The sequence below is a fragment of the Egretta garzetta genome, unplaced genomic scaffold, assembly GCF_000687185.1.
Source record: "Egretta garzetta isolate BGI_Z169 unplaced genomic scaffold, ASM68718v1 scaffold268, whole genome shotgun sequence".
Classification (NCBI taxonomy): Eukaryota; Metazoa; Chordata; class Aves; order Pelecaniformes; family Ardeidae; genus Egretta; species Egretta garzetta.
The window spans coordinates 1,988,873-2,013,104 of record NW_009260600.1 but is presented as its reverse complement, the minus strand read 5'-3'; the positions used below and the strand labels follow the sequence as shown (position 1 = coordinate 2,013,104).

At 38.4% G+C, this 24,232-nt stretch overlaps 1 protein-coding gene across 1 annotated transcript in view; it reads left to right on the top strand.

Moving 5' to 3' along the window:
• The window catches only part of KPNA3 (karyopherin subunit alpha 3), a 45,475-nt gene extending 28,056 nt beyond the window's left edge, over positions 1-17,419 (top strand). Inside the window, exons 4-17 of the mRNA XM_035900332.1 lie at positions 51-80; positions 175-227; positions 317-412; positions 2,768-2,853; positions 5,831-5,917; positions 6,318-6,487; positions 7,603-7,647; positions 10,247-10,378; positions 11,505-11,633; positions 13,363-13,467; positions 13,603-13,674; positions 13,771-13,933; positions 14,902-14,996; positions 17,242-17,419. Coding sequence (XP_035756225.1) covers positions 51-80; positions 175-227; positions 317-412; positions 2,768-2,853; positions 5,831-5,917; positions 6,318-6,487; positions 7,603-7,647; positions 10,247-10,378; positions 11,505-11,633; positions 13,363-13,467; positions 13,603-13,674; positions 13,771-13,933; positions 14,902-14,996; positions 17,242-17,340 — 1,362 coding nt within the window. The 3' untranslated portion in view covers positions 17,341-17,419. The remainder of the gene's footprint in view (positions 1-50; positions 81-174; positions 228-316; positions 413-2,767; positions 2,854-5,830; positions 5,918-6,317; positions 6,488-7,602; positions 7,648-10,246; positions 10,379-11,504; positions 11,634-13,362; positions 13,468-13,602; positions 13,675-13,770; positions 13,934-14,901; positions 14,997-17,241) is intronic.
• The last annotated feature ends 6,813 nt before the right edge of the window (positions 17,420-24,232 follow it).

The following is a 24,232-nucleotide window of genomic DNA, read 5'->3' as shown; positions in this document are numbered from 1 at the left end:
AAAGAAAATTTAGCAAGAAAATTACTAAAACTTTTTTTTTTCTTTTCAAGCAAAATGTAACACTAGAAGCTATACTGCAGGTAAGTTACATTTAACTTTTTTCTTAATTAGAAGTGTGTGTTCTGTGCATTTTTAGTTTTTATTGGCTTTGGGTTTTTTTTTTTTTTTTTTCAGAATGCCACAAGTGACAACCCAGTGATCCAACTGAGTGCTGTCCAAGCTGCAAGGTAAAAATAGATAAAGGCACAGAAATGGATTTCCTACACATTTTTTATGATGAAAGTTACTTATTTTACTTTTACATTTAATTTCACAGAAAACTCCTATCCAGTGACAGAAATCCACCTATTGATGACTTAATAAAATCAGGAATTTTACCAATTCTGGTAAAATGCCTAGAAAGGGATGATAAGTAAGTACACTTTTAAAAATATTCACCTTTACTGAAAATCTGCATCTAAAATAACCATGCCATTATTTCAAATGAAACTGAGGATTCGTAGCACCATATAATCTGAAACAGTGGATCACATTCCATGATGATAAACCGTAAATTCTCTAGGAGTATTTATTCTGCCACTGAAATGTCATTTTATTTTTTAGAGCTTCCATGAGCATATCCAGCTAACAGAGAAAACTTTACTAAATTTCTCCTTGGTTTTGAATATTCCAGACTTTTTTTAAACTGTTTTTAAGAATCCTGTCTCAGAATTACTCTGTGTATTTGTATGAAGGCAGAGAATGTGCCTTGTTCTGAACAGGGCTCTTCTCTTTGCCAGAATACGCTTGTCTTTTTCATTAAGGTTATGAGTTAAAGTTTCTAGCTTCTTTCATTCTCACTGCAAGGTGGGTTTCCTTCTGGCTCTGTGCTGCTGCTCATGTGATGGTACAGCACAGTGAGCATGCTCTCTGTTACGATTCTTTGTTGGAAAACAAAAGCTTCAGGAAAGGAGGTAGAGAACATTGAGCATGTAGCTGCAAGAATTTAATGACATGTAAGAAAAATGCCATATTCCACAATCTGCGAGTCCCTTACTCGGATAGATGCGGATTAACACTTTTGAGGTAAATGTTTTGGCCTATCTTTGGTCTCAGGCAGCCATAAACATATTTACGTATTTCCATTTTCAAGGTTATTTCTGCAGCCACAAGGGCTATAGACATAAAAAACACACATTGGCATTTTGGGTATAATTTGGTGGTTGAAAAAAACATGAAGCGTGAGTAGGTTTGCTTCTAGCTTGTTTAACAAAACAGTTGCTTGGAAGGCAGCTGGCAACAATGTTCAAATCAGCATAGCTTTTTAAAATGGGTTGTGAATGCCTGTCTGCTCTAATAGTAGATGGTTCAGTGCTGTGAAAATTCTTTTAATTTGAATTTTCTGTCTAGTTTTTGTATGATTTACCTTTGTAAATCTCCAGTAAGCCTTTTGAAATTGAACTTAACATTTTCTTAAGCAGTCCTTTTAATTGTGGTTGCTATATAATATTTAGTAGACGTAAATTCTGCTAAGACTTTGTATAACGGATTGTTAAAGCTGTAGTTCATGTTATAACTGAAAGTTTATCACAAGAGGAAGGAAAGAAGGACTGACCTAGAAGACTTTTAATGCATTTGATCGTAGAATGTCAATGTTTATAGACAGCTTCTGATAAGTACTATTTGTTTTTACAAATCCTTATTTACACATCTTGGGCCCTCCCATGTAATTCTTTTCCAATCCCATCCCTAATAAAGCCTTAAAATGCTTTGGAAATTAATGCACAAAAAAAGCTTAAAGCTTTATGTATATATATATATATATGGTTATATATAAAACTTAATTGGTAAAGACCTAAAAAAGCATGGAAATCAAAAACATTCACCTAACAGTAAATATTCTCTGCTCCTCCCAAAGCCAGACACCTTACTGTTATGCTAACCACCAAAGCTGCAAATTCTTTTATAGCTTCTAGAACTCTTAACCTTCAGCATTGGCTTGAACGACAGTTTTCATGCAAACTGTTTTACTGAACTGCTGATGGAATAGACAACAGTTGACAGACATCTTGGAAGAGATGTTCCCCCAGCTTTCATAATATTTGTAACTAATTTTATCTGCATTTAATAAGTCAGTTTTAATACAGGTATGATGCTGTCTTTTGATACTGATGCTAGATCTTGCCCTTGTCTGTGATGGAGCAGAAAAATGTCTTTATCACAGTATACCAGCTTACACTTGATCTGGGATGTAATGTTAGAGGGGCTAAGTTTTTGTTAGTTACGGTCAGACATGGTTAATTTATTGAGAACTACTAATGGCAGCAAGACAGTTGCACTTTCTTCGCTAAATATGACTGGTGTTTAGATCAGTTGTATGTGAAGAGGTCTCTGTTACCCATTAAAGGGGCATAATTCAATTTTATGATGAGGGGTGCTAGAAGTCTTTCATACAAGAGATAATTACTTGACTAGAGTAGTGGTCAGCTTCACTGGTTGGTATGTGCTTCAAACAAGTATTACTGCTTTTATTTTTTTATTACTAATATGAAGTCAGAATGACGGGTGGTTTACAAAAGGTCATAGAATGTAAAATCTTTTTTTTTCCTTACAGCTTTTCCTCTGAAATGTGCAGGCTTAGAGGTTTTTTTTTAAAAACTTTTAGCCCAGTGGCACTGCTTAAATGTAAAGTATCTTAGAGTGGATACAGCTAGTAATACTGAAATGAACCATAAAATAATCTGCAGATCATGTTTCAACTTATTACTGTAAAATTACTTCATTACAGTCCTTCATTACAATTTGAAGCTGCATGGGCATTGACTAACATAGCATCAGGCACTTCTGCGCAGACTCAAGCTGTTGTACAGTCTAGTAAGTATTACAGTTTGTTTTTTGGGTGGTGGTGGATAGTGTGGGTAAAAGGAAAGTGGGATATTTGGATAACAAATGCCCTTTGTTGTCAAAGCCATTAAAATAATAAATGCATGTCTGTCCTCTTTCTCAAAAAATTTCTACATTTGCTCTTAAATGTTAATCTGTTTGCCACTAATGATTAAGGATCCCAGACCTGACTTTCCCATAAAGAAGATAATGACAGATCATATAATGAGTATGATAAAAAAAATTAGTCCTTTCTAATTCTTGCATTGATTTCTGAAATAATGTGCTGTTAATTCCCCTACGGCTAAAACTTACGTTCGGAAGTAATTCATTCTAATTCTACCTCAAAGGTATGTTAATAAATCTTGTTAAAGTTGTTAAATACATATGGTTATGTAAGGTTGCCCGTTTAAAGACAGAGTTAAGAAAATTACCATCCTTTCCTTGACCATATGATTAGTATATCCTGTGCACACAGAATTTGTTGTGTTGCCCTTGTTTCTTGCTTAACCAGCCAGTGAGACTTCCATTATGAAAAGAGATAGGAAATAAACTGTAAAGTTAATTGAAGATAAAACATTAGAATTAATTTTACAGGATCATATATATATAGTTTTTATGTATCAGCACACTTATCTTAAAACAAACACCTTGTGCTAAATACAACATTTTCTCATTGAACAGGAGACTATAGATAGGCAAATATATAATAAATTGTATTGGCTTATTCATATTCAGTGGTTTTGTGTGCAAAAATGGTGACTTAGTTATTTGATTTTTTTTTAAGCATATGAACCTGCCTTTCAAATCAAAATGCTGTTTTGTACATTTTGATAGCTAATAAAATATCTCACTAATTGTTAGATTCTGTATAGTTAAGATATTGGAGCAATAGAATAAGAATGCCTATCAAAATAAGCTTTGGATAAAATTCCAAAGCCTTTTAAAGAAAAAAAATCAACGTCTTGAATTTGTTTCAAAAAATCCTGATGTGATTTGGGCGCCTCTGTTTTCAGATTGCTTTTCTGGTGTCTAAATACCTTTGAAAATCTATTCCCAAGTTTTTTCATTCTTCTCAGCTTGCTTATTGGTTAGTCATTGTTTTCTGCCTTTTTCAAGTCCTACAATGTTATCATATTTGAATGAATGAATCTAATGAAAAGGCTGTTTATAGTATTAGCTTTGCAGAAAAAACCTGGAAAAAATCTTGAAGTAAAAATAAAAATTAGAATGAAAAATGTACAGCACAGCCAAAAGCATTGCTGTTATCTGAACAATTGCTAGAAGTTCAGGCTGGGATATGTATCTCCTAAAATCTGTTTAGCTAACACTTTAAAAGAAGAAAATGTGATAAAATGACTTTAAAGAAGCAAAAAGCATTTTCCAAGCTTTACTCCTGAATTAAAAATGGAAGAAGTTTAGTCTGAAAGTCTTGCTGCTTTGGCTAGGAGGTGACTAAGGGAAAACAGCCTCCCAACTCTACTCCCTTTAGATAAGGGCTGGTTTGAGGAAACAAAGCGATACACCCTTGCAGCTAATAGAAGAGGCTGGTGCAGCCTAAATACAAAAGAAGGCGGCCTCCTGCAATCAAGAGGGACAGATGGCAACTGGGAGGCCCAGCAAAAGAGAAGTACTATATATACAGAATAGATCTTGGCAGGAGCCAATTTCAAGCAGAAGTAATTAATTTTTTGAGAGCAGTAGATCAGATAACCTGCAACTCATGCTTTCTCAGACTGTCCTCCTGCCGAAGTACTGATATGAAATAATTTCATTCGTGCTTTTGAAAGCATACCAGGATTCTAATCTAATACAAACTACATACTTGACTCTCCTCTCTGAAATACATTGAATATACATATGGCTGAAGTGTAATCTCAGTAATCACTGAGAAGGAAGCTAGAATATTCCACTTGAGCTAATGGAAGTGGGATGATTGTTACAAGACCAGTGAGGCTGTTCTTAAGCAACGGTGTGTTGCTGTTCCTCCTAACTTGTTAGTTGTAGGCAATTGCTGAATTACTCATCTAGGGCAGGGAGGGAATTTTATGTTGTCTTTATTCTTCATCACTATATTTTTCAGGAAAATACATCAGGGGTTTTTGGCTCATTACCACATGCTAAATTATCAACAGACTATTGATTCACAGTTGCTTGCAAATTGTGTTGCAATTTTTTAAAATTTCTGAAGCTATTTTTGAAGCTATTTCTACAAGAAGAAAAAATCTTTTCTTCAACAATATATAAATTGATCTATTTTACTTTGCTCAGAAAGTTATAGGACAAGTGTGAACATGTATAGATTTTAAAAATTGCTGCAAGAGTTACTGTCTTTCAAACAGTATGGCTTGTCTGAAGGGAAGTAGTGCATGGGAGTAGTAGAGGGATGGTTTCTTAGCTCTATTAAATGTAATTCAGCAGAGACTGATACCCAAATTCAGCCCCACTTCCTTAATCTGATATGTTGCCTGCATTATGTAAGACCAAATTAAAACGTGTCTTAGGCCTGGCAGATGGATGTAAATCTTCACTGCATATGGAAACTAACTATAGCCGCCTCCTGGGAGGAAGCTATTTTCTTAAAGTCAAGATTTGAAGCATGTTTGTGTGAGCAAGCGTGTCATTCTGCTAGGTAGGTATTGTGATCCTGGATAACTGGAAAATCTGAATTACCAGGGCATTAAACCTAGCACCTACATACTTGAGGCTCTTGTGTACCACAGAAATACGGGGAAGTGTTTAAATGTGGGGGACGTTGTTGTTTAATAGTTGCTTGTTCTCAAGTCTATTTTTACCCCTCTCTAAATACGTATAGAAATATTTAACTGAGGTTTTGTATGCTCTTCAGAATAGAAGCATGTATCAGTACAAGGCATGGTAGCAAAAAGTGTTTATTGTGTTAATTGGGGAAAGTATTGTGCATATACCGTGTTCCAGTAAAAACAAATCTGATCTTTGCATTCTGTAGATGCAGTACCCCTCTTCTTGAGACTACTTCATTCACCGCACCAGAATGTTTGTGAGCAAGCTGTCTGGGCTCTCGGGAATATTATAGGTAACTCTTGTTGTTACAATGATATGAATTCAGGGAGCGTTTCATTTTAGAATTTGACTTTTTGAACATTGGCATTATCATACGAGACTATGTTTCCTCTAAATTCTGTGGCTTAATATAATTTTTTATGCAGCCAGAATTACATATGTACATCCTATTTTTTTTCTAAAGAATAGTATCATTATCACTTGCTGCACAAAATATTAACAGGATAAATTTTGTGTCTTGTAAAATATACATACATATCTGTACGTATGTATATTTAATTAAACATGAACAGTTAGTAGTAGACTATTGGTGAGGAAACATAGAATTTCAGTATCCCGACATGTCATTGCATACATTTCAGGATTTTCCATTTTTAATGTAATTTCTTTTACAACAATTTTCATTTCTGTAGGTGATGGTCCTCAGTGTAGAGATTATGTCATATCACTGGGAGTTGTCAAACCTCTTCTGTCCTTCATCAATCCCTCCATTCCCATCACCTTCCTTCGGAACGTCACATGGGTCATTGTAAATCTCTGCAGGAATAAGGACCCCCCACCGCCTATGGAGACAGTTCAGGAGGTAAATAAGAATTACGAGACAGATAATTTTTTATACTCTGGGCTAGAGGCCAAATGTTTTACATTGTCATACTATGAATTTATGCATGTGTTTTGCCATTGTCTTATGCTGCTTACCAGTTGTTAAATGAAGTAATTTCACCAATTCGATGCTTCTCGCTAAGGCTGTAATACAGGTATTTGTAACGTCTGAAACTGAGTAAGACTGAAGACTGATGGGCCCTATATTAAAATGGACACAACAAAAAATTAACACACTAGAAAGTGTTAATGTACTCAGCATTTCATAGTTTTATCAATAAAAAAGGCTACGAATGTGATTCTGTATATAGAAGTATTCAAAGGTAATTATTTTCAGTAAGAGGAAATGTAAGTAAATGAGTGAATGTGGTGGTTTGTGTTTCGACTAGCTGTGAACATGCAGTCAATGTCAAGTCCCCACTTGAGAGGAGAAGCATCTGAAAATCCTTTTAAACTGGTTAACAGAGCAAATGTGGTAAAGTGATGCTATTTGACTAGAACTATAGTTGTAATGTACATAAAGTTGTTCATTTGAAGATAAATTCCAATGTGTAGATACAGATTTTGAAGCCATATGAAGTATAATATTGTTAGCAACTAAACTTTATTGAATTTTTTGAAATTAAGCAGAAAACAGGGAAACTTTTACAAGTAATACTTTACCAAATAAAACCCCCTGTTTTTAAGCAGTCTTATCATGGCTCAGTTTTATATTTTCCCCATATGTGAATACAAAAATAAATTTTTACTTTAATCCAAAAGTTTTATGTATTGATACCAGGCTAATGATTTTTATCATTGTGTGGTAAAAAAGCTTTCAAAATAGCAGGGGGACGTCTTATCTCTGCTTGTTTTCCCTCAAAATATAGTCTATTCTATGTGTGTCCTTGAAATATAGTGCTGTCTTGTATTTTTACAAATTTTAAATATATATATAGTTTTATACATACTTTGAGGGAATGACCAACTGCTGGAAAGTATGTGAATGCAATATGCTAATGTAGTCTCAAGCTAAGCTTTGTGACTGTAGTGTTTGGATTTGTGATTGTACAGCCAATTTTATTCTACTGTAATGACTGATGAACTTCTTTTCAGATTTTGCCAGCATTGTGTGTTCTCATTTACCATACAGATATAAACGTAAGTAATTTCTAAAGTTTTAGCTATTTAGACTCTTTGTTTTCTCTAGAGAGAAAATGCTGCAATATTGTGTTTAAGGGGCAATTTAGTTTTGTGTGTTAATTTATGTATAATTAAGTAGTAAATGCACAATTAAATATGAAAACTACTATAATTGTCATTCAGAGCATGAAAAGAAAGTGCAAACACCATTTCTAAAATATCTTTTCTAAAAGTTTTTTTTATCCTTTACATTACAAACTACATTTAAAAAATCCTATCTTGCAGAATTGAGCACTGGAAATTTAAAGTGCCAGCTTTACCATCAGCTTCACTTTAATTCTGCCCCAATTTATAATTTTGTAGAGATGATACATAATGCGTGTGCAGAAAAAATACATAATTCTACATATTAGTCCAATCAAATACTGTGATCATATGGGTAAATTGGACTTTTGTAATCTGTTGGGTGCCTGACTTTGCAACCTGTTTAACTAAGGAAATCACACACAAAAATGTACTTAAATAAGCAGCAGCAATAGACTATTGTGTTGTGGCACCTTTCACAACTTTTCTTTGGGTTTTTAATACTAAATATTCAGTACTTCCCACATTCCTGATCCATGTGTTTACATACATTTTCTGAGTAAAGTCCTAGAGGGGTGGACTTACCTCCTGAAGGCTTATATTAGGAATTCAGGAACAAAGATCTGTGTAACTAAGGGATCCTGAGCTGCTCTTTTCCTCCTCCTCCTGTCAGGGCTTTGTAATGTCTTTGACTCTTGCTCCCTATAAGTGATCCTTCAATTTAGGGATGTGGGAATTGAACCCTTGTGGTGGGTCTGGGGATAGAGCATAAGATTGGTGGAACTGTCTTTCATTACTTCCATGCTGTGGTAGTGGTGTTTCTGCTGCTCTTTTAATGGTGAAGTGGGCTTGGCTCCACAAAATATTTGCAAGCAGTTTAATTTGGGATTTTTCCAGGGTTTTCCCAGTGTAATGTGAGTGGGAGACAGCACATGGTGACTTTCCAATTTGTAATTTGGACAAACCTGCATGGAAATTCATAGCAAAACCAAACAAACTTCTAACCTATAGGCTTTTTTCCCCTGCCAAATTTGAAAGCTTTTGGAAGCAATGATTGTACGAGAGCTTCTTGAAGTGGATATGAGACTATGTGATGCCAGGTTTTGACTGATCTCAATTAGGGTGCCCGTCTTTTTGATCCTGAGAGTCAGGTGCTAGTTTGGAGGTACCAGTCTGGTCCCAGCCTCTCTGTACTGGAGCAGCAAACCTATCTTTGGAGATGAGTCAGTGATGCAGGTAGGTCAGCCAACAGTCCTGTGAGCGCTTCGGGCGGCTGCTGCTCTTGTCACCAACAGGGCTGTGGGGCAGCAAACTGGTGAGGCACCATCTCTCACTGCTTCTGCTGCAATACTGGCTCCACTGCAGCACATTCTGCCATCCCTGTGGCATTAGCAGGTGAGGGCAGCAGCAGGCTGTGTCAAGAAAGCATTAGGTCTGTGGTGTCTGGTCCCTGGAGCTGGGTGGAAGCAGCCTCTGGATCAGGACTTTAAAGTCCTTCCTATGTTTCAGTACTGTATTATTTAGCTGTCTTAATAGCTGCAAATTTTCAGTGGGTATCTGTTTTAAAAGTAGAGTAGATCTAGGTACCTCGACAGGTGATGTCCTCAGTGGTGTCCAGATTTCTTTTCCTGCAGTTCCCAACATCATCTCCAAGTGATGGGATATCCCTCTTTCTGCTGGCTTTGTTTCTGCTTCGGATACTACCTTTCAATGACTATAACTTTTGTACCTTTCTTTTTTTAGAGAGCTCTTAAATCATCCTTATCAAGTCATCAGTGACTTAGTCTTTATTTTCTTTAAGATACTGAGACTGCCCTGCATGATAGTAATTTCTCTGTGGGTTTTTGTTTTGCTTGAACAGTTGCCACCTTACAATAGTTGCTATTGTATCCTTTTAGTTGGTACAAGATCTCCTTTCCTTTGCTGTGGATTTTAATCTTAATATGAAGGCAAAAAAACCCAGCATACATCCAGAATAGTTCGCAGTTTCACTTCAGGACTGCGCTATGGATCAGAAATGCTAAGGTGTAGATAGATGGATTAGAGACTAAGGGGACTTAAGTATTCTGTAATTGGAAGATAGCGCAGCTAACAAATGATAGCAGTGCTAGAAGGCTGGGTTGGTATTTTCTTCAGAAAGTGACTAGCATGACTACTTATCTGAGCTGGTTGTCTATCTTTGAAATGCAAATCAAGCCCAACAGTTTACCTTGGTGAGATGCTATATGCTGTCACTTTATGCACCAAAATGTGGTATTTAATTAAAAACATTTTTGAGAGTGGACACAAAGAAATTATTGTTATGGAACAAATGGCCCCAGGTTTCATAGATGTACATAATAACCTAACATTTTACTAATTAGGTCTCGTCATAATGTTTGAGGTTTTCCTGTAACTAAATTGCATGCTCTTTTTTTTTTTTTTTTTTTTTTTTCCCCCCCCCCGGACGTGTGGAATGTCAATCACTAAATTAAGAGTCCATTGTACGGATTTTACTGTTCAATGTGTAAACCATGTTCCTTCCAATTTGTAGATTCTTGTGGACACTGTTTGGGCTTTGTCCTACTTAACAGATGGTGGAAATGAACAGATACAAATGGTGATTGATTCAGGAGTTGTACCTTTTCTAGTTCCTCTTCTGAGTCATCAGGAGGTTAAAGTTCAAGTAAGTCTGGTTCAGTTGCTATTGAACAGGCCTTTGTAAGCTGTTTTCTAAAAAAAAAAAAAATGTACTGAGATGAATATTTATAGCTACATTTGTTGCAGGTAAAACTGAACAAAAAAATGTTACCTACACTGGAGAAAACGGAGAACTCAAACAAAACAGTTCTAATACAGTTTTAAGTGAAGTGACAGGTTAAGCATTAACTTCCATTGGTGATTACCAGAGGTGCCTTCCTTTTGTAGTCCTAAAATATTTAATGACAACAGATTTTATGTTTTGCCGAATTCAAGTTATATGCAGTCTTTTCTGTTGCTGCATACATGGCTGTGCATATTCTGTCTAAATAGCTCATGGAAATCAATATTTTGGGACCTTTTGAATGTTAAAATATTTGCAGATGCCAAGTCCTTTTAGTAAAGTAAATTTCTAATTAACTACAAAAGGTAGGTTAACTGAGCTTGTTTGATTTCAAAGACAAAGGGAAACTAGAAGCTAGTTAATGTGTGCTTGATTTGTATACACCGACCATTGTAATAGGGAGCTTCTTTACATACCTATGCATTTGTTGTGTTTGTTTAGTTTGTACTTTGGATGATACTTGTCTGTCTTGAAATTTGTCAGGCCAGTTCACTTGGTGAAAAGGAGTCTCTCTGGTATTCTGTCGCGTGTAAAGCGTTTACTAACCAATACATAGAGATACAAGGTCCATTTCTGAAAGTCAACAGAGAGTAAGAAGAAAAGTAATCGTGGGGTTTTTAGTTCTGTAATGGAGAAGTAAGCAACCTTGGCAGACATAGTCAAAGCCTAGAAACAGTTAATGCAATTGTAACTCAGATCAGATACATGATGAATTAACTCATGTATTGTTTTAATATTTGTTTAATTTCTAATCTTTATACTTTGAGTTGAGCTGCAATGTGTCTGGTCAGTAAAGTGCTGTACTGTGTGTTTCTGTTTTGATGAAACAGTACCCACTTTTAGCATGTAGCTCAGAGGATGAAGTGCTAAATTGTATTTTGCAAAGTGTTTTTATAAAGAGATGTCTTAAAATGATCTTTGTTTTAGCATAAGTAACAGCAATGTCTTTAACATGCAATTTTTTTTCCTTCCCACTTTGGATATTCAGACAGCAGCACTGAGAGCAGTAGGCAACATAGTAACTGGTACTGATGAACAGACACAAGTTGTTCTCAATTGTGATGTTTTGTCTTACTTCCCAAATCTCCTGACGCATCCAAAAGAGAAGATAAATAAGGTATGATTTGTTTCTTCCTAACTTAATCTTTGTGTTTAAGAAATAAAACAGTAGTCCATAGAATATTACAGAAGAATTTCTTACAGCTATTATTTCTGGCACATGGGCAATTTTGTATAAAGACGCAGCCTTTGAGGCTGGTGCTTAGTTAGGGCTAAAGCCAAAAGCTGAGGATCCATGCATTGGTGTTGATGCCTAGTGCCTTTTTGGGAGGACTGATATTTTTTTGCTTTGGAGCGTGATACTTTTTTTTTTTTTTTTTTCATTTGCAAAGTGAGTAACTGGCTAACTTGCATTATAGTTTTTCATAACTAGAGTGTGTTACTTTGGTTGAGTCCACTGAGTTGAGTCAGGTTGATCCAGTTTTTCCACTCCACCTTTTCATAGTGGAGTTTGTTCTCTTGGCCATCTTCTTCACCTTCGAGGAAGTAGGTCCTTTTCTGAAAATGGTCCCTGCATGTCCTCTCCTTCCTTTTGGCAGAGGTTAACCTTGCTGCTGCCAATAGTGGATGGAGCAGAGGGAGTTAGATGAAAGTGATCAGTGTCCTCTTTTCCACAGCTGTATTTCATTTTATTTGCAGGGTTTTTCAATCATCATGCCATCTTCCACTGAAAAGATGGGGCTGGCTGAGGAGGAGGGGGGTTTTATTTACCTTAAATGATTCTCCCATGTAGTGTACCATTGAGGGGAAAACTATTCGTGAGGAATCTCTGTTTCTTCAGGCCCTGTCAACTGCCAAGGGGCCTGTAGAAGTTACCTTTGACAGTTCAAACTGCTGTGATTTGTTTCTGACTGCCCTTCTAGCTCTCAGAAAAGAATGATGAAGAGCTCCTTTTGAATGCCAAGAAAGGAATTATTTTTGTATAAGGGGAGTCTTGTAAATGCTTTAAATCTTGTTTTAAGTATATATTGTGATGGGCAAATACAAATAAAAGCCAGATATACATCCCTAAAAAATGGAACCCATTATGGTTTTTTCCTGAAGTACTTCATAACTGGCTGCTTACCACATCTGGGTTTTTTTTCTTAAGATTGGAGCCTTTTTAAGATGTTCTTGATTGGTTTTAATATCCCCCTTTGTAAGCAGGAATTTGTAACTGCCATTAGACAGACGTTAGCTATGCCGATGAAACACCTGAAGCAGGTAACTGCTGAGTAAGGTCTCAGGACTAAGAGTCCTGTCCAATAGTTAATGGGAGGCCTTGAATGAGCTTTCTGAGCTCAGCTTCATGTTTAAGGAAGAAAATGGGAGCTGGAGTTGGTCTTGCTTACATCAGCACAGAAAGCTACTACTGAGCGTTAAGTCTAATATTACAGGATAAATCTTTTTTTTATATGAGGTTTTACCAGTTTTCCTACTTTCTTTGCAAAACTGATCTCAAGTTTAAAACATGGCTGTGACTCCAGCAGTGCAAAGTGGATATAAGGTTCAAGTCAGTATTGCTCCCAGTGTATGGAGACACTCCATGTATAAGTAATAATCTGGCCCTGTGAATTAATCATATCAATTTAACGTTGATCCCCTGTGCGTTTGGATTTCACAGTGCAATAAAAGTTTGTGTGCTAAAAGTACTATTGGGGAGGAAACCTGGAGGCTCTGTTTAGTAATTGGTCATGGTACAATTTTAGGTTTTGAAGTTGTTTTGTTTGGTTGAGTTTGGGGTTTTTTTTTCATCTGTTGACTATTTTTTTAAAAGTGTTTTGCTTTTTTATTTTGTCCAATTGTAGGAAGCAGTTTGGTTCCTTTCCAATATCACAGCAGGAAACCAGCAACAAGTTCAGGCTGTAATAGATGCTGGGCTAATCCCTATGATCATACACCAGCTGGCTAAGGTCAGTCAAACTATCAGCTATGCAAGTTGTCATCCTCTTTTTATAAATCTGACACGAGGAGTCTGTGATTTTTAATAATAAGCTTGACAGATGTTTCCATGCTGATTTTAATGAGCTATTAATTTTATTTTTCAGGGGGACTTTGGAACACAAAAGGAAGCTGCTTGGGCAATTAGCAATTTGACAATAAGTGGGAGAAAAGATCAGGTATGTGTAGTGGGATTTCAAATTGTCACTAAAACGTGCACATGCAGCAATTTGTAAGAAGCACAGTGCTGAAAGCACATTTTTTTCATTATTTAGGTTGAATACCTTGTACAGCAAAATGTAATCCCACCGTTCTGCAATCTACTCTCAGTAAAGGATTCTCAAGTGGTACAGGTGGTGCTGGATGGTCTGAAAAACATCCTGATAATGGCTGGTGATGAGGCTAGCACAATAGCTGAAATTATAGAAGAGTGTGGAGGTAAGTGCTTATTAAGCTTTTAAAAAAAATTAATTTGCTGGATATTATTCTGTCTTCCCCTTGCTGCTGTTGATATCTACTGCAACATTTTTTACCATGGGCTATTTGAATAAGCAAGTGAGACTCTTGTAATGAGAGAAATGACCTTTTTTTTTTTTCTATTTAGTTTGCTTTAGAGATGGTCATGTTGGAGGCACTTGCTGAAGGAGCTTTCTGTAGCTTAGGTATTGTTTAGGTTTAAATGAGAATTGTACTACTTTTCATTTGATTATTTCATATACTTGGTTCTTTGGTAGAACACACAATTCTTACTTTAGTTCATTGCCTTGGAAGCAGTTGTTGGGATCATAATTTCATTACAGACCAAAGCAGGATGAGGAGTCTTTTGGATATTGCAATACAAGTTTTAACACGTGCTAATTAATGAGTTACAGTAAGATACCAATAAAGGGATGTTGAAGAACGTGCTACCCTGGATGTTTTTCCCCTTGTATTATTGCATATCCAGTTTGAAAATGGAACTAGTGTTTTAAGCCGCCCTTGGTGTGAGGCTTTGTTGCCTTGTTGTTTTAAACTTGTATGCCACACACAACTGTAGCCACTTCCTTGTGGTGATATACAGAACGTGCAATGACTGAAACAAAAACTGTGTAGTAGACAGAAGTAGTCTTTAAAAAAAATTAAATACAGTTTAATTGAATACAGTTTAATTTTAATCTAAAAAGAGAGAAGATTCCATTATCCCTTGTTCATAAAATGGGATATTCCATGGCATGCAGAAGTTCACAAAGTACTCCTTTCTCTTAGAAACAAAGGTAGCTACTGTGTAGATACTATTTGCAAACTGAGCTACATCTTTTCTAGTACGTTTCAGTAGTAACATTTCATTGTTTTTCTTAGTTTTTTTCAAAGTAGTCTGTAACTCCAGTTTAAATTTACAAAACTCTTCTGCATTTTCTTTTATTCAGGATTAGAGAAAATCGAAGCCTTGCAACAGCATGAGAATGAAGACATTTATAAACTAGCATTTGAAATCATAGATCAGTATTTCTCTGGTGATGATGTAAGTATGCTAAATATTTAAGAGTATACGCGCTGTGCTGTTAGCTTAGTAAGTACATTCTCATTGTTCCTCAGCTGCAGTTGTCATGAACATAGGTTATATGGGAAGTCAGTTTTCTTGCTCCTTTTTCAGTACAGCTTCCCTTCATTGAAAGCCTTTGAAGAGTTTCTCAGTACCAAGAATTTTCTTCAGCGACATCAAAATGACTACTCTGTTTTTGCCTAATAAATTGATTGACAGTGACCTGATTTTGTCACACTAACATGTAAATTGACATAATTGCTTGTGATTAGAATCTAAACAGTTCTCTGGCTCTCCTTTTTGCTTTCTCCTATATCAGTCTTTGGAGGGGGTGTAGATCCTTACTTTCAGGTAGATCACTGTATTTCAGCTCTGTAATTGCTCAGTCTGGATTCTGCATTGAAAAGAGTCATCAAAACCGTTAACACTTTGTGCAACTGATTGATCTAGATCATCTGATATTTTGTGGCATCCTGATTAGGTATTTTGACTCTTTGGGTTCTAGCTTTCTCTGCTGCTGGCTGTGAGTGCCTCAGAACCACTTCAACAAGCAATTTGAAGGCAAATAATTATTATCTTTTCTAGGCCATCCAGAGTGTATGTAGTTCTGCAGCCTAGCAGAAATGTGTAGCTTCAGTTCTCTTAAATTGAACTCCCCAGATACCAGCTCTAACTTTGGGACTCATTAATTTTCAATTCATGGGCCCATCATGTGATTGCAAAGTTAGTCACCAGAAGTTAAGATACGTGAAAAGTTCACTTTCTCTTTTTCCCTGTAGAAATTCCATGACTGGGAGATAGGAGTTAAAACATAAAACTGGACAAATTTTCAGGCAGTAACTATAAGTAGGAAAATAACCCTTGTCATTTGAGGACTGGTGCGAAAACAAACCCAGAAAAAAAGAAAAAATCCAAATTGCCCTAGGGAGACAAAAGACTGGTTATGTTAGCCTGCTTGGCAGTGTTAAGATTGACTGCCCAGGAGTATTCCTGCCTTCTGTCACTTCAGGATCTTCTGTATTCTCATGAGATGTTGCTGGCTGCTAGATATCCCTTCATTGTTAATCCCATCTGCTCCTTTGCTGTCAAGTGTACAGGCATGTACTTCAGGACCAGCACTAATGGCTTCCTGACTTTGGGTTATTGTGTTAAAGACATGTGAACTCAGGTAACGCTGGCAGAAGTGCTAATTTATCAACAGCTTGCAAAGCATTCTGAAAACAGATTCGATCTTAAGTTGGGCCTGACTTGCCCTGCTCTTCCTCCTGAGGATTGTTGCTGCCACCAAAGTCCTTAGTCTCTCCCTCCAATTTAGGTATTGCCATTCAAAGTAAAGAGAAACAAAGGTTTTAGGTGAGTCAGTTCTGATGTCTGTGCTACTCCAAGGCCAGATCTCAGAAAGCTATTTAGACCCCCTCACACAAGGGCTCTTCCCCGCTTCAGAATGACACACGGTTTGAAACGAGGCATATGGTTCCCACAGCCTGGACTGTAGAGGTGGCGCGTTCAGAGAACAGGCGCAGCTGGTGATTTGGAGGAGGATGGGTAGGGTTTGAAGCTGGGTGTATTGATGCTACTAACCACGTTATGTACCATTCCTAGAGGCAGTAAATACCTAAATTCTAACAGCTCTGAGGAAGTTGGGTGAAGTTGGATACCTATGTCTTTCATTCTGTATCCATAGAGTAATGAAGTGCTTTTGGTTTAAAAAAAAAAAAAATCAGATTGCGCTTAATGAGAGCTCTATAAAACTGCTCTGAAATGAGTAATTCTAAATCCTTCAGATTCTGATAGAAGATACTGAGTACTGTCTTAACCTTTATGTAAGTACTTCTATCAGCTGCTTATAAAAATTATTTTCAGGTTGAAAGAGAACGGGAGAAAGTACAAAACTAATTTTGGAGTTCACAACTAGTCATTAGCCCACTCCAGAAGTACGAAAAATTGGCATTGAAAATTGAATCGCACAGCTCAAATAGCTACTGCTTGGACCAAGCAGCAACCCAGTCCCTAACCATTACAATTTTCTGTTTCCCTGATGGTATTAGAACAGAGCTGATGTGTTGTTCTTTTTAAACATATTTGAGGAATTGAACTGGAAAAACTGATCTAATTTTATTGCAATAATAGTTAAAAAAACCCCAAACATTTGTGAATCTCTTCTATGTGTACTGAATTGTGAGGGAATTGGCGTCTCACGTATTTTTGTTGTTGTACTTTATAGATCGATGAAGATCCCAGTCTCATTCCTGAAGCCACTCAAGGAGGTACTTACAACTTTGACCCAACGGCCAACCTTCAAACAAAAGAATTTAATTTTTAAGTTCAAAAAAGTGCAGCTTCTCTGTCCCACACCAGTATGAAGCACCACCAGATGGCTACCAGGTGAAGAAATAAAAGGCTCCAAGATACACATGCCTCTTCGTTTTGATGCTTCTAAAGCAAGCCATGTATCGGTCACTTTGCAGTTGCCAAACGTCACTATCACATGGACTGTAAATGCATATGCATGATCTCTTAAACTGTTTCAGAATTCTTTTTAACAGTCCCAACTACCTTTTTTTGCCTTTTTCCTGGTGCCACATGCTGACAACCGCAATCTGCAGTTTTGTTAAGAATATTCCATAGTGGTGGCACATTGGCTTTCCACGGAAAAGTAGCTTCTTTGGAAAATGGTGCGCTGTGGATCAAGACACTTTGGTATGATGCGTACATTTTGGAAGACTTTACAGGGGCCCAGTTTGCTCTGAGCCTCCATCATCGTCCTCCACAAACATACTTTCATATACTTTATGTGGAAGAATAGATTCAAAAATGCAAGCCAAATGAATTTCATTGGTGAAACTGAAATAAAAGTAACTTAAAAAAAACAAAACAAAACAAACACTTGGCAATTGATTAAACACTTAAGTTTAAAACAAACAAAAAAACTACTTCAGCTATCAGTAATTGATGTGTGTTCATTAACTGCCTCAGAAACCAGGGTTGGAGAACGAACTGTAGATTTGGACTGGTAAAGCTTTTGCCATTATACCTAATTTTTGAGAACAGCGAGCCCTATTTGACCACTCACTTCAGCCTGTGTGTTCCTGCTGTTTTGAAGTAATCAAATGCTGTGCATGGTATTTTACCTGAGCTACAACCTGTTATGGACTTGAACTTCTGTTTAAGCTGAAAGCAAGAGTCCCAGACTGTAGGAAAAAAAAAATATCTGTCCAAAAATGTATTAGTTAAAAAGAATCTTGCTTTCAACTTTCAGTAGTCAGTATCTTTTGTTTTAAATTGATAATTGGATATGGTTGATTTATATTGGGTTTAAACTGTGGAGCTTTCATGTTTACTGTAATTTAGTCTTAAACTATTTTTTACTTAGTAACCAGTGCTTATGATGATGTGGTTGGCAACAAACCAGCAACTACTTAGAAGCGTTAGTCTCAAATCTTATTCACGCGATTAAAAAAAGATACAAACTGGTTGATGTGTGAGGCCGTATGGAAGCTGCCATTATTCAGCATAAACCTGATGTGCAGCGCACATTAAATAACTTTACGTAAGGTAGGTGAGGTCATTGCTTTTGGAAAATCGTCTGACCCAGTCGTTTTCAAAGGGATTTTGGTATTGCTGGGGTGAAGATCGATAACTTTGAAATTCTGTAAGCTATCACACAAACTGGTTTTGTTGCTGTTGTTTACTGGGTGTAATTTCCCAATGCATTGATGTGAAGGGATAGAAAAATCTAAACTAATTTAGTTATTGGATGTGGGTTGTATTTACTGTGATGAAGATAAGGACAGATGCCATCAGAGCTTTGTGGATCAGCTGTTTTTCCACTGATGAACAACGCATAGCAGGTGTGCATTCATTAAATATATATCTGCCAAGGTGGAGCCACTTTAAAGAGTGAGTTGTCTTGTATCTCAGCCGGATACAAGCGTATGTTTAAACTGCAAGATTTTTACTTGCTAGATAATCTGTTTTAATATAGTGGTTTGGCCTCTGATTATTTATAGGTTTTATAAATTTTAGAATCAATTTCTCTTTAAGGTGGCTCAGATTTTTCAACTCTTGTGCACATAAAATTGAGTTGAAGTTCATTGTGCCTTTTTTCTTTTCCCAAAAGTTGAGTTGAAGCTTCATATGGTAACTGCATCCTGTTCACACACTATAGTCTAAAATCTTGAAACTGTGTGGTGTTCGCTAAAAAACTAAACAATAAAAAGTCAAAGTTAGGTAAGGTCACAAAGTTTTTTTTGTGAAATTTAGAGTTCCAGCAGATGTTATTGTGAACAAATATTTCCCCCCTTCTAATGCAATTTAGTCTCCCTATACGCCATATAGACTGACGGATCCCCTGTTCGGCCTGCGCTCACTGTTATCCTGGAGATTACATACAAATTGATACTGAAACAACAGTTTTCCAGTACTGTGAAGGTTGGATCCTTTTCTTGCACTCAATGCATCACGTTAAAAGTGAACATCGGAGAACTGGGTAAGGCAGGACAAAGCGTTTGCTCAGTTCTTTCTGTTGTGACCTTATCAGCTTTTGATTGGGATTGCACCATTTCATAGTTAATAAAGGAAACAAAGTATATTGCTGCACTTTTACGTTTTCAGAACAGTGTTTAAAATTGCATTGTTTTTATTATTTTTTTAAACTATCAGTTAAAATAGACTAAAACGTTCTTTCAAAGAGGCATCTAAATGTGTTCCTAATTTTGTATATGGGCTTAGGTTTTGTAACCAATAAAAAGCTGCTATCAAATACTATAAAAAATTCAAGAACTTATTTTGAAGATTATGAAACTGCTCAGTCTTCACGGATTGACTTAGGGGTTTTTGTCTTTGACTGGATGTTAGTTAGCAGAACGCCCCATCAAAGTCTGAAGTATGTTACAAGAATGAATAAAGCAAGCTAATGCAGTCGTCTCTGAAACGCTGGGTACTGTTCCGGTACGGAGTTGTACGCTTTTTAAGGAGGTGTTTCCCAAACATGTATGGGAGGCCGTGGTAAGTGGGCTGCAGCTGATCCGCGTAACTATTAAACAGTGACTTCAGTTTGAAGGTGCACCATGGTGTCGGGGAACTGCCATGGTTGTCTTCTGCCTCCAGACGCCTCCTTTCCAGGCTCCCAGTGCTAGGCCCATTGCTGACTCAGCACTAATGTTAAGCTGGGGATGCTGAGCAAGCGGGCCCGGCTCCTCCTGCCCGGTGTGCGCTGGCGGGGGGTGAGCACCAGGGCTGGCTTTAGGCAGGAGAGCGGCTTTCCATGGCTCCCCGTGGCTGGGAGGGATGGCCAGCGGCCCTCACCTCTGGCACGAGTGACCCCACTGGGGTGCTGCTCGCAGATCGATTGGAGCTGTCAGAGGCTTGCATTGTCAAGCAGCCCCCTAATTAGCACAGTCCTGCTTTAATTACGCAGCAGCACCAGTGGAGGAAAACTTCTTGGACTGCTTGAGACTGCAGCTGTGGCTTTGCCATCCTCACTCCGTGTCAGGCGGGTGAGGTGCCTGGAGAAGCCCCTCTCTCTCCCTGGGTAGGTTGATGGTGGAGGTGAGCTTCCAGTGCTGACTTTAAATCTTTGCAAATGTTCTATCTGTGGGGATATAAAGGATAAAGAACCCAACTCCCATTTCCAAAAGCAGTTCAGTTTCTATGGCTCCTTCAGCTTTTGGCTGACAAAATGAAACTCTTGTCTTGTGCTGGGGTTTTGCAACCTACTAATCATCCATAGGTGACTTGAAAGACACTACACTGGAATAAAGTGCGTTATTGTAAGAGACATCTTTAGAAAGAATAACGTCTAGAGGATATCTTAATGTTCCCCATACTTCTAAAAATAGACACTTTCATTTTGTTTGCTTGATCTGCTACACAGACAATTGAGTAAGAAGATCCACTGACAAGCTTATTTTTAAATTTAGTTCTTTTTAAATCTCAGTGGAGCCCATGTTGTTACTCTCATCTGACCTATAATGCCCTCTAGATTCTGAACGTGTTTCAAACTAGTCATTTCTACCAAAGCAGCCTGGTTGCGTTGTGTTCCTTCTAGTCTGCTGCATAAAAACATACTCCCTTTTGTGGCGTAATGATGCTTCTCTTCAAACATCTGTAGGACAGCAAATCATGCCAAGCCATTAGAAAGCACTTCTCAAGAAGCAAAGAACCAGTAGAAAACTGCAGGCTCCAACAGGCCAAGCCTTGGAAGATTTAGCTGCAGGGAGTTGTCATGATTGCCACCATCAACTCCAAGTCAGCATGGGCAGGGTGAGCTGGAAGCGCGTCAGCTGCTCAGGTCCACGTCAGGGTGGTGTGTGAACTGCAGACTGCTTGAGAAAATGGCCTCGTGTTAAGCCGTGGAGTTACAAACTAGAGCAGCTCTGCACTTAGGCTGAGTCTGGTTTGCGTCTATGTTACCCTGCTGCAGAAGCGGTGACGGGCAGGTCTGATCTGTGCTGCTGGCACAGAATATTTTGGGTTGGAAGGGACCCCTAGAGGTCATCTAGTCCAACCCCCCCTGCAGGAGCCGGGACACCGCTAACTAGATCAGGTTGCTCACAGCCCCGTCCAACCTGGCCTTGAATGTTTCCAGGGATGGGGCCTCTGCTACCTCCCTGGGCAACCTGTTCCAGTGTTTCACCACCTTCATTGTAAAAAATTTCTTCCTTACCTCTAGCGTGAACCTACCCTGTTCTAGTTTAAAACCATTTCCCCTTGTCCTAACACAGCTGGCCCTACTAAAAAGACGTTCCCCATCTTTCCTATAGGCCCCCTTTAGGTACTGGAAGGCCGCAATCAGGTCTCCCTGTAGCCTTCTTTTCTCCAGGCTGAACAAGCCCAACTCTCTCAGCCTGTCCTCATAGGAGAGGTCCTCCAGCCCTTGGATCATTTTAGTAGCCCTCCTCTGACCTGCTCCAACAGGTCCATGTGCTTCTTGTGCTGAGGGCTTAGACCCAGACATCTCCAGCTGCAGCAGCATGAGCGGCTTCCTTTTCAAATGCATTCATGATAGAGCTTTCTGGAGCAGCATACAAGTTTATAAAGGAGCATAGGAGCTGGTTTTTTCCAACCTTAGTTTTAAAAAAGTACATTGGGGATATTACAGCCTTGTGTAGCACACCAAAAAATATTAAAAGCATGATTCTTGTGTTTTAAAATGAAGGTTAAAGTCTTCACTGCTCTCTGCCTTCACCCATGAGCAATAAAATAGGGTGAACATCACCGTGCAACCTCGGAGGAAAAATTTCATGAAGGATTTAGATACGTGGCAGGAAGGCTCTTCCCTGGACACAGTGAGGGAACTGCAGGAGGGGATTGGTTTTCAGTTTGCTCAATGTACATTAAATAGGGCCCAGGGACGCACGAAGATGTGGAAGATGGATTAACCACCCTTGCTAAATGGAGTCCTGCAGAAGATACTGGATCTTTCTAATGTGCTGAAACGAAGCGTAAGGGAGCTCATGTCTGCTTCCTAATCATTTGCAAGCTGATCATCTTTAGTGGCTTTGTTTTTCCTTTTGGGTTTTTTTGTGGTTTTTTTTTTTAACCCTATCTCTTGAAGCCAGATGATCCCCCCTACAAATTCTCTATACGTGAAAAGTGAGGATGAAATGGAAACGTTTCACCAGCTTCAGCAAGCTTGATTCTAGGTTTGCGCAGGGAGATGCTTCGGGAAGCTGCGCCTCTTGCCCTGGGATTAGGCGCCGCGCTCTTCCTTTCTGTTGGATGTAGTTTGCAGCTGGTTTTCCCTGCGTTTCGTACTTCTGCATCCTGGTAGGGGTCCCTGAAATCTAGATGCTGCCTGCATTTTATAATATTGAAAATAAGGGATAAAGTCCTTCTGTCCTCCTCGCCATGGTGACCCTAGCTTACAGGAGAAATGACCGCAGTGAGGTCTGGCCTGGTCCCTGTGGTTGCGAAAGAGAGTATTTGACACGAGTTCTTTGGGAACAGTTTGTGTGGTCTTGGTTTTTGCTCTTCAGAGCATGGCAGAGCATGAAGAAATCTCAGGGAATGAAATGTGTGGAGGGGGGAGTTTTTGGACTTGTCAAATTCTCAAGTTTAAATTGCAGACATCCAAACTCTTCCAAAAATGTGTAGCTTCCTTAAAAATGTAGTCTTCCAGCTTTTGCATCCCTCGATCCCTGTCATTTCTCATGTCTCTGAACTATTGCCTTTACTGGCTTAGAACAAATATTAAGAATAAAAATTATAAAAATGAGATCTTAAAACCCCACCGTTTTTCTGCATGTTTGGAAGTGGAAAAAAAAATTGTTCAACTGCTGCTAAAACACATGCGGATGCCTGCATCTCACACGGAAAAATTTCCGTCCAAAGGGCTCGCTTATGAACACTTACTTGGAGCTGGATGTGCAGACGCTGTGTCGGACCCTTAGCAATAATACTTACTTCCAGCTCTGGCTGTAATCTCAGCGTTTCAGGGCTCTGTGCTGAACTGTGTCACCCTTTGCTGAGAAAAGGGCGCCGTCCAAGGGGAGTATTTAGCAAGGTGGCATTGTGGGTACAAGTTAATCCTGAAAAGATTCCAACTGAAGATGAGAGGAAAATTTTTCACCATGAGAGCAGTCAATCATTGGAATAATCTCCCCAGGGACGTGGTTGACTCCGCCACACTGGACACTTTCAAGACACAGCTGGACAGGGTGCTGGGTCATCTTGTCTAGACTGTGCTCTTACCTAGAAAGGTTGGACCAGATGATCCTTGAGGTCCCTCCCAACCTGGTATTCTACAATTCTATGATCTTGCTTCTGCAGCAGGAGCTTGTCCCTAACTCTCCCTGGTATCAAACTGCTGGGGTTTTAAACTCCACCTCCTTGTCAGCAGCACGGAGTCAAGTGTCTGCACTGAGCTTTGCATGGCTATCGATATCCAGGGAGGTGTTTTTAGGGGAGCTCAACCGGAGGTCTGTGCTTGAAATATGGAAAGGGAAGAAATCAGCACTTTGTAGTGGCCATGGTTTTCTCTGTATTTGGTATTTTAGTCCACATCTGAGCTCTTGAAATACCCCAGGAGTTTTACTGGCCTAAGCAGTTGCATACTAGCCTGCATTTAGTAGAAGAAATATTTGGCCCTTAAAGATCAGAGAGAAAATTAGAAAATGTGAATCCTACAGGTTTAGAAATGGAAGTTTATTTACTCTGTGATTCTTCTTTACATAGCCTGGGGACTGCTTCTCATGATTCCAGTTGCAGGAATG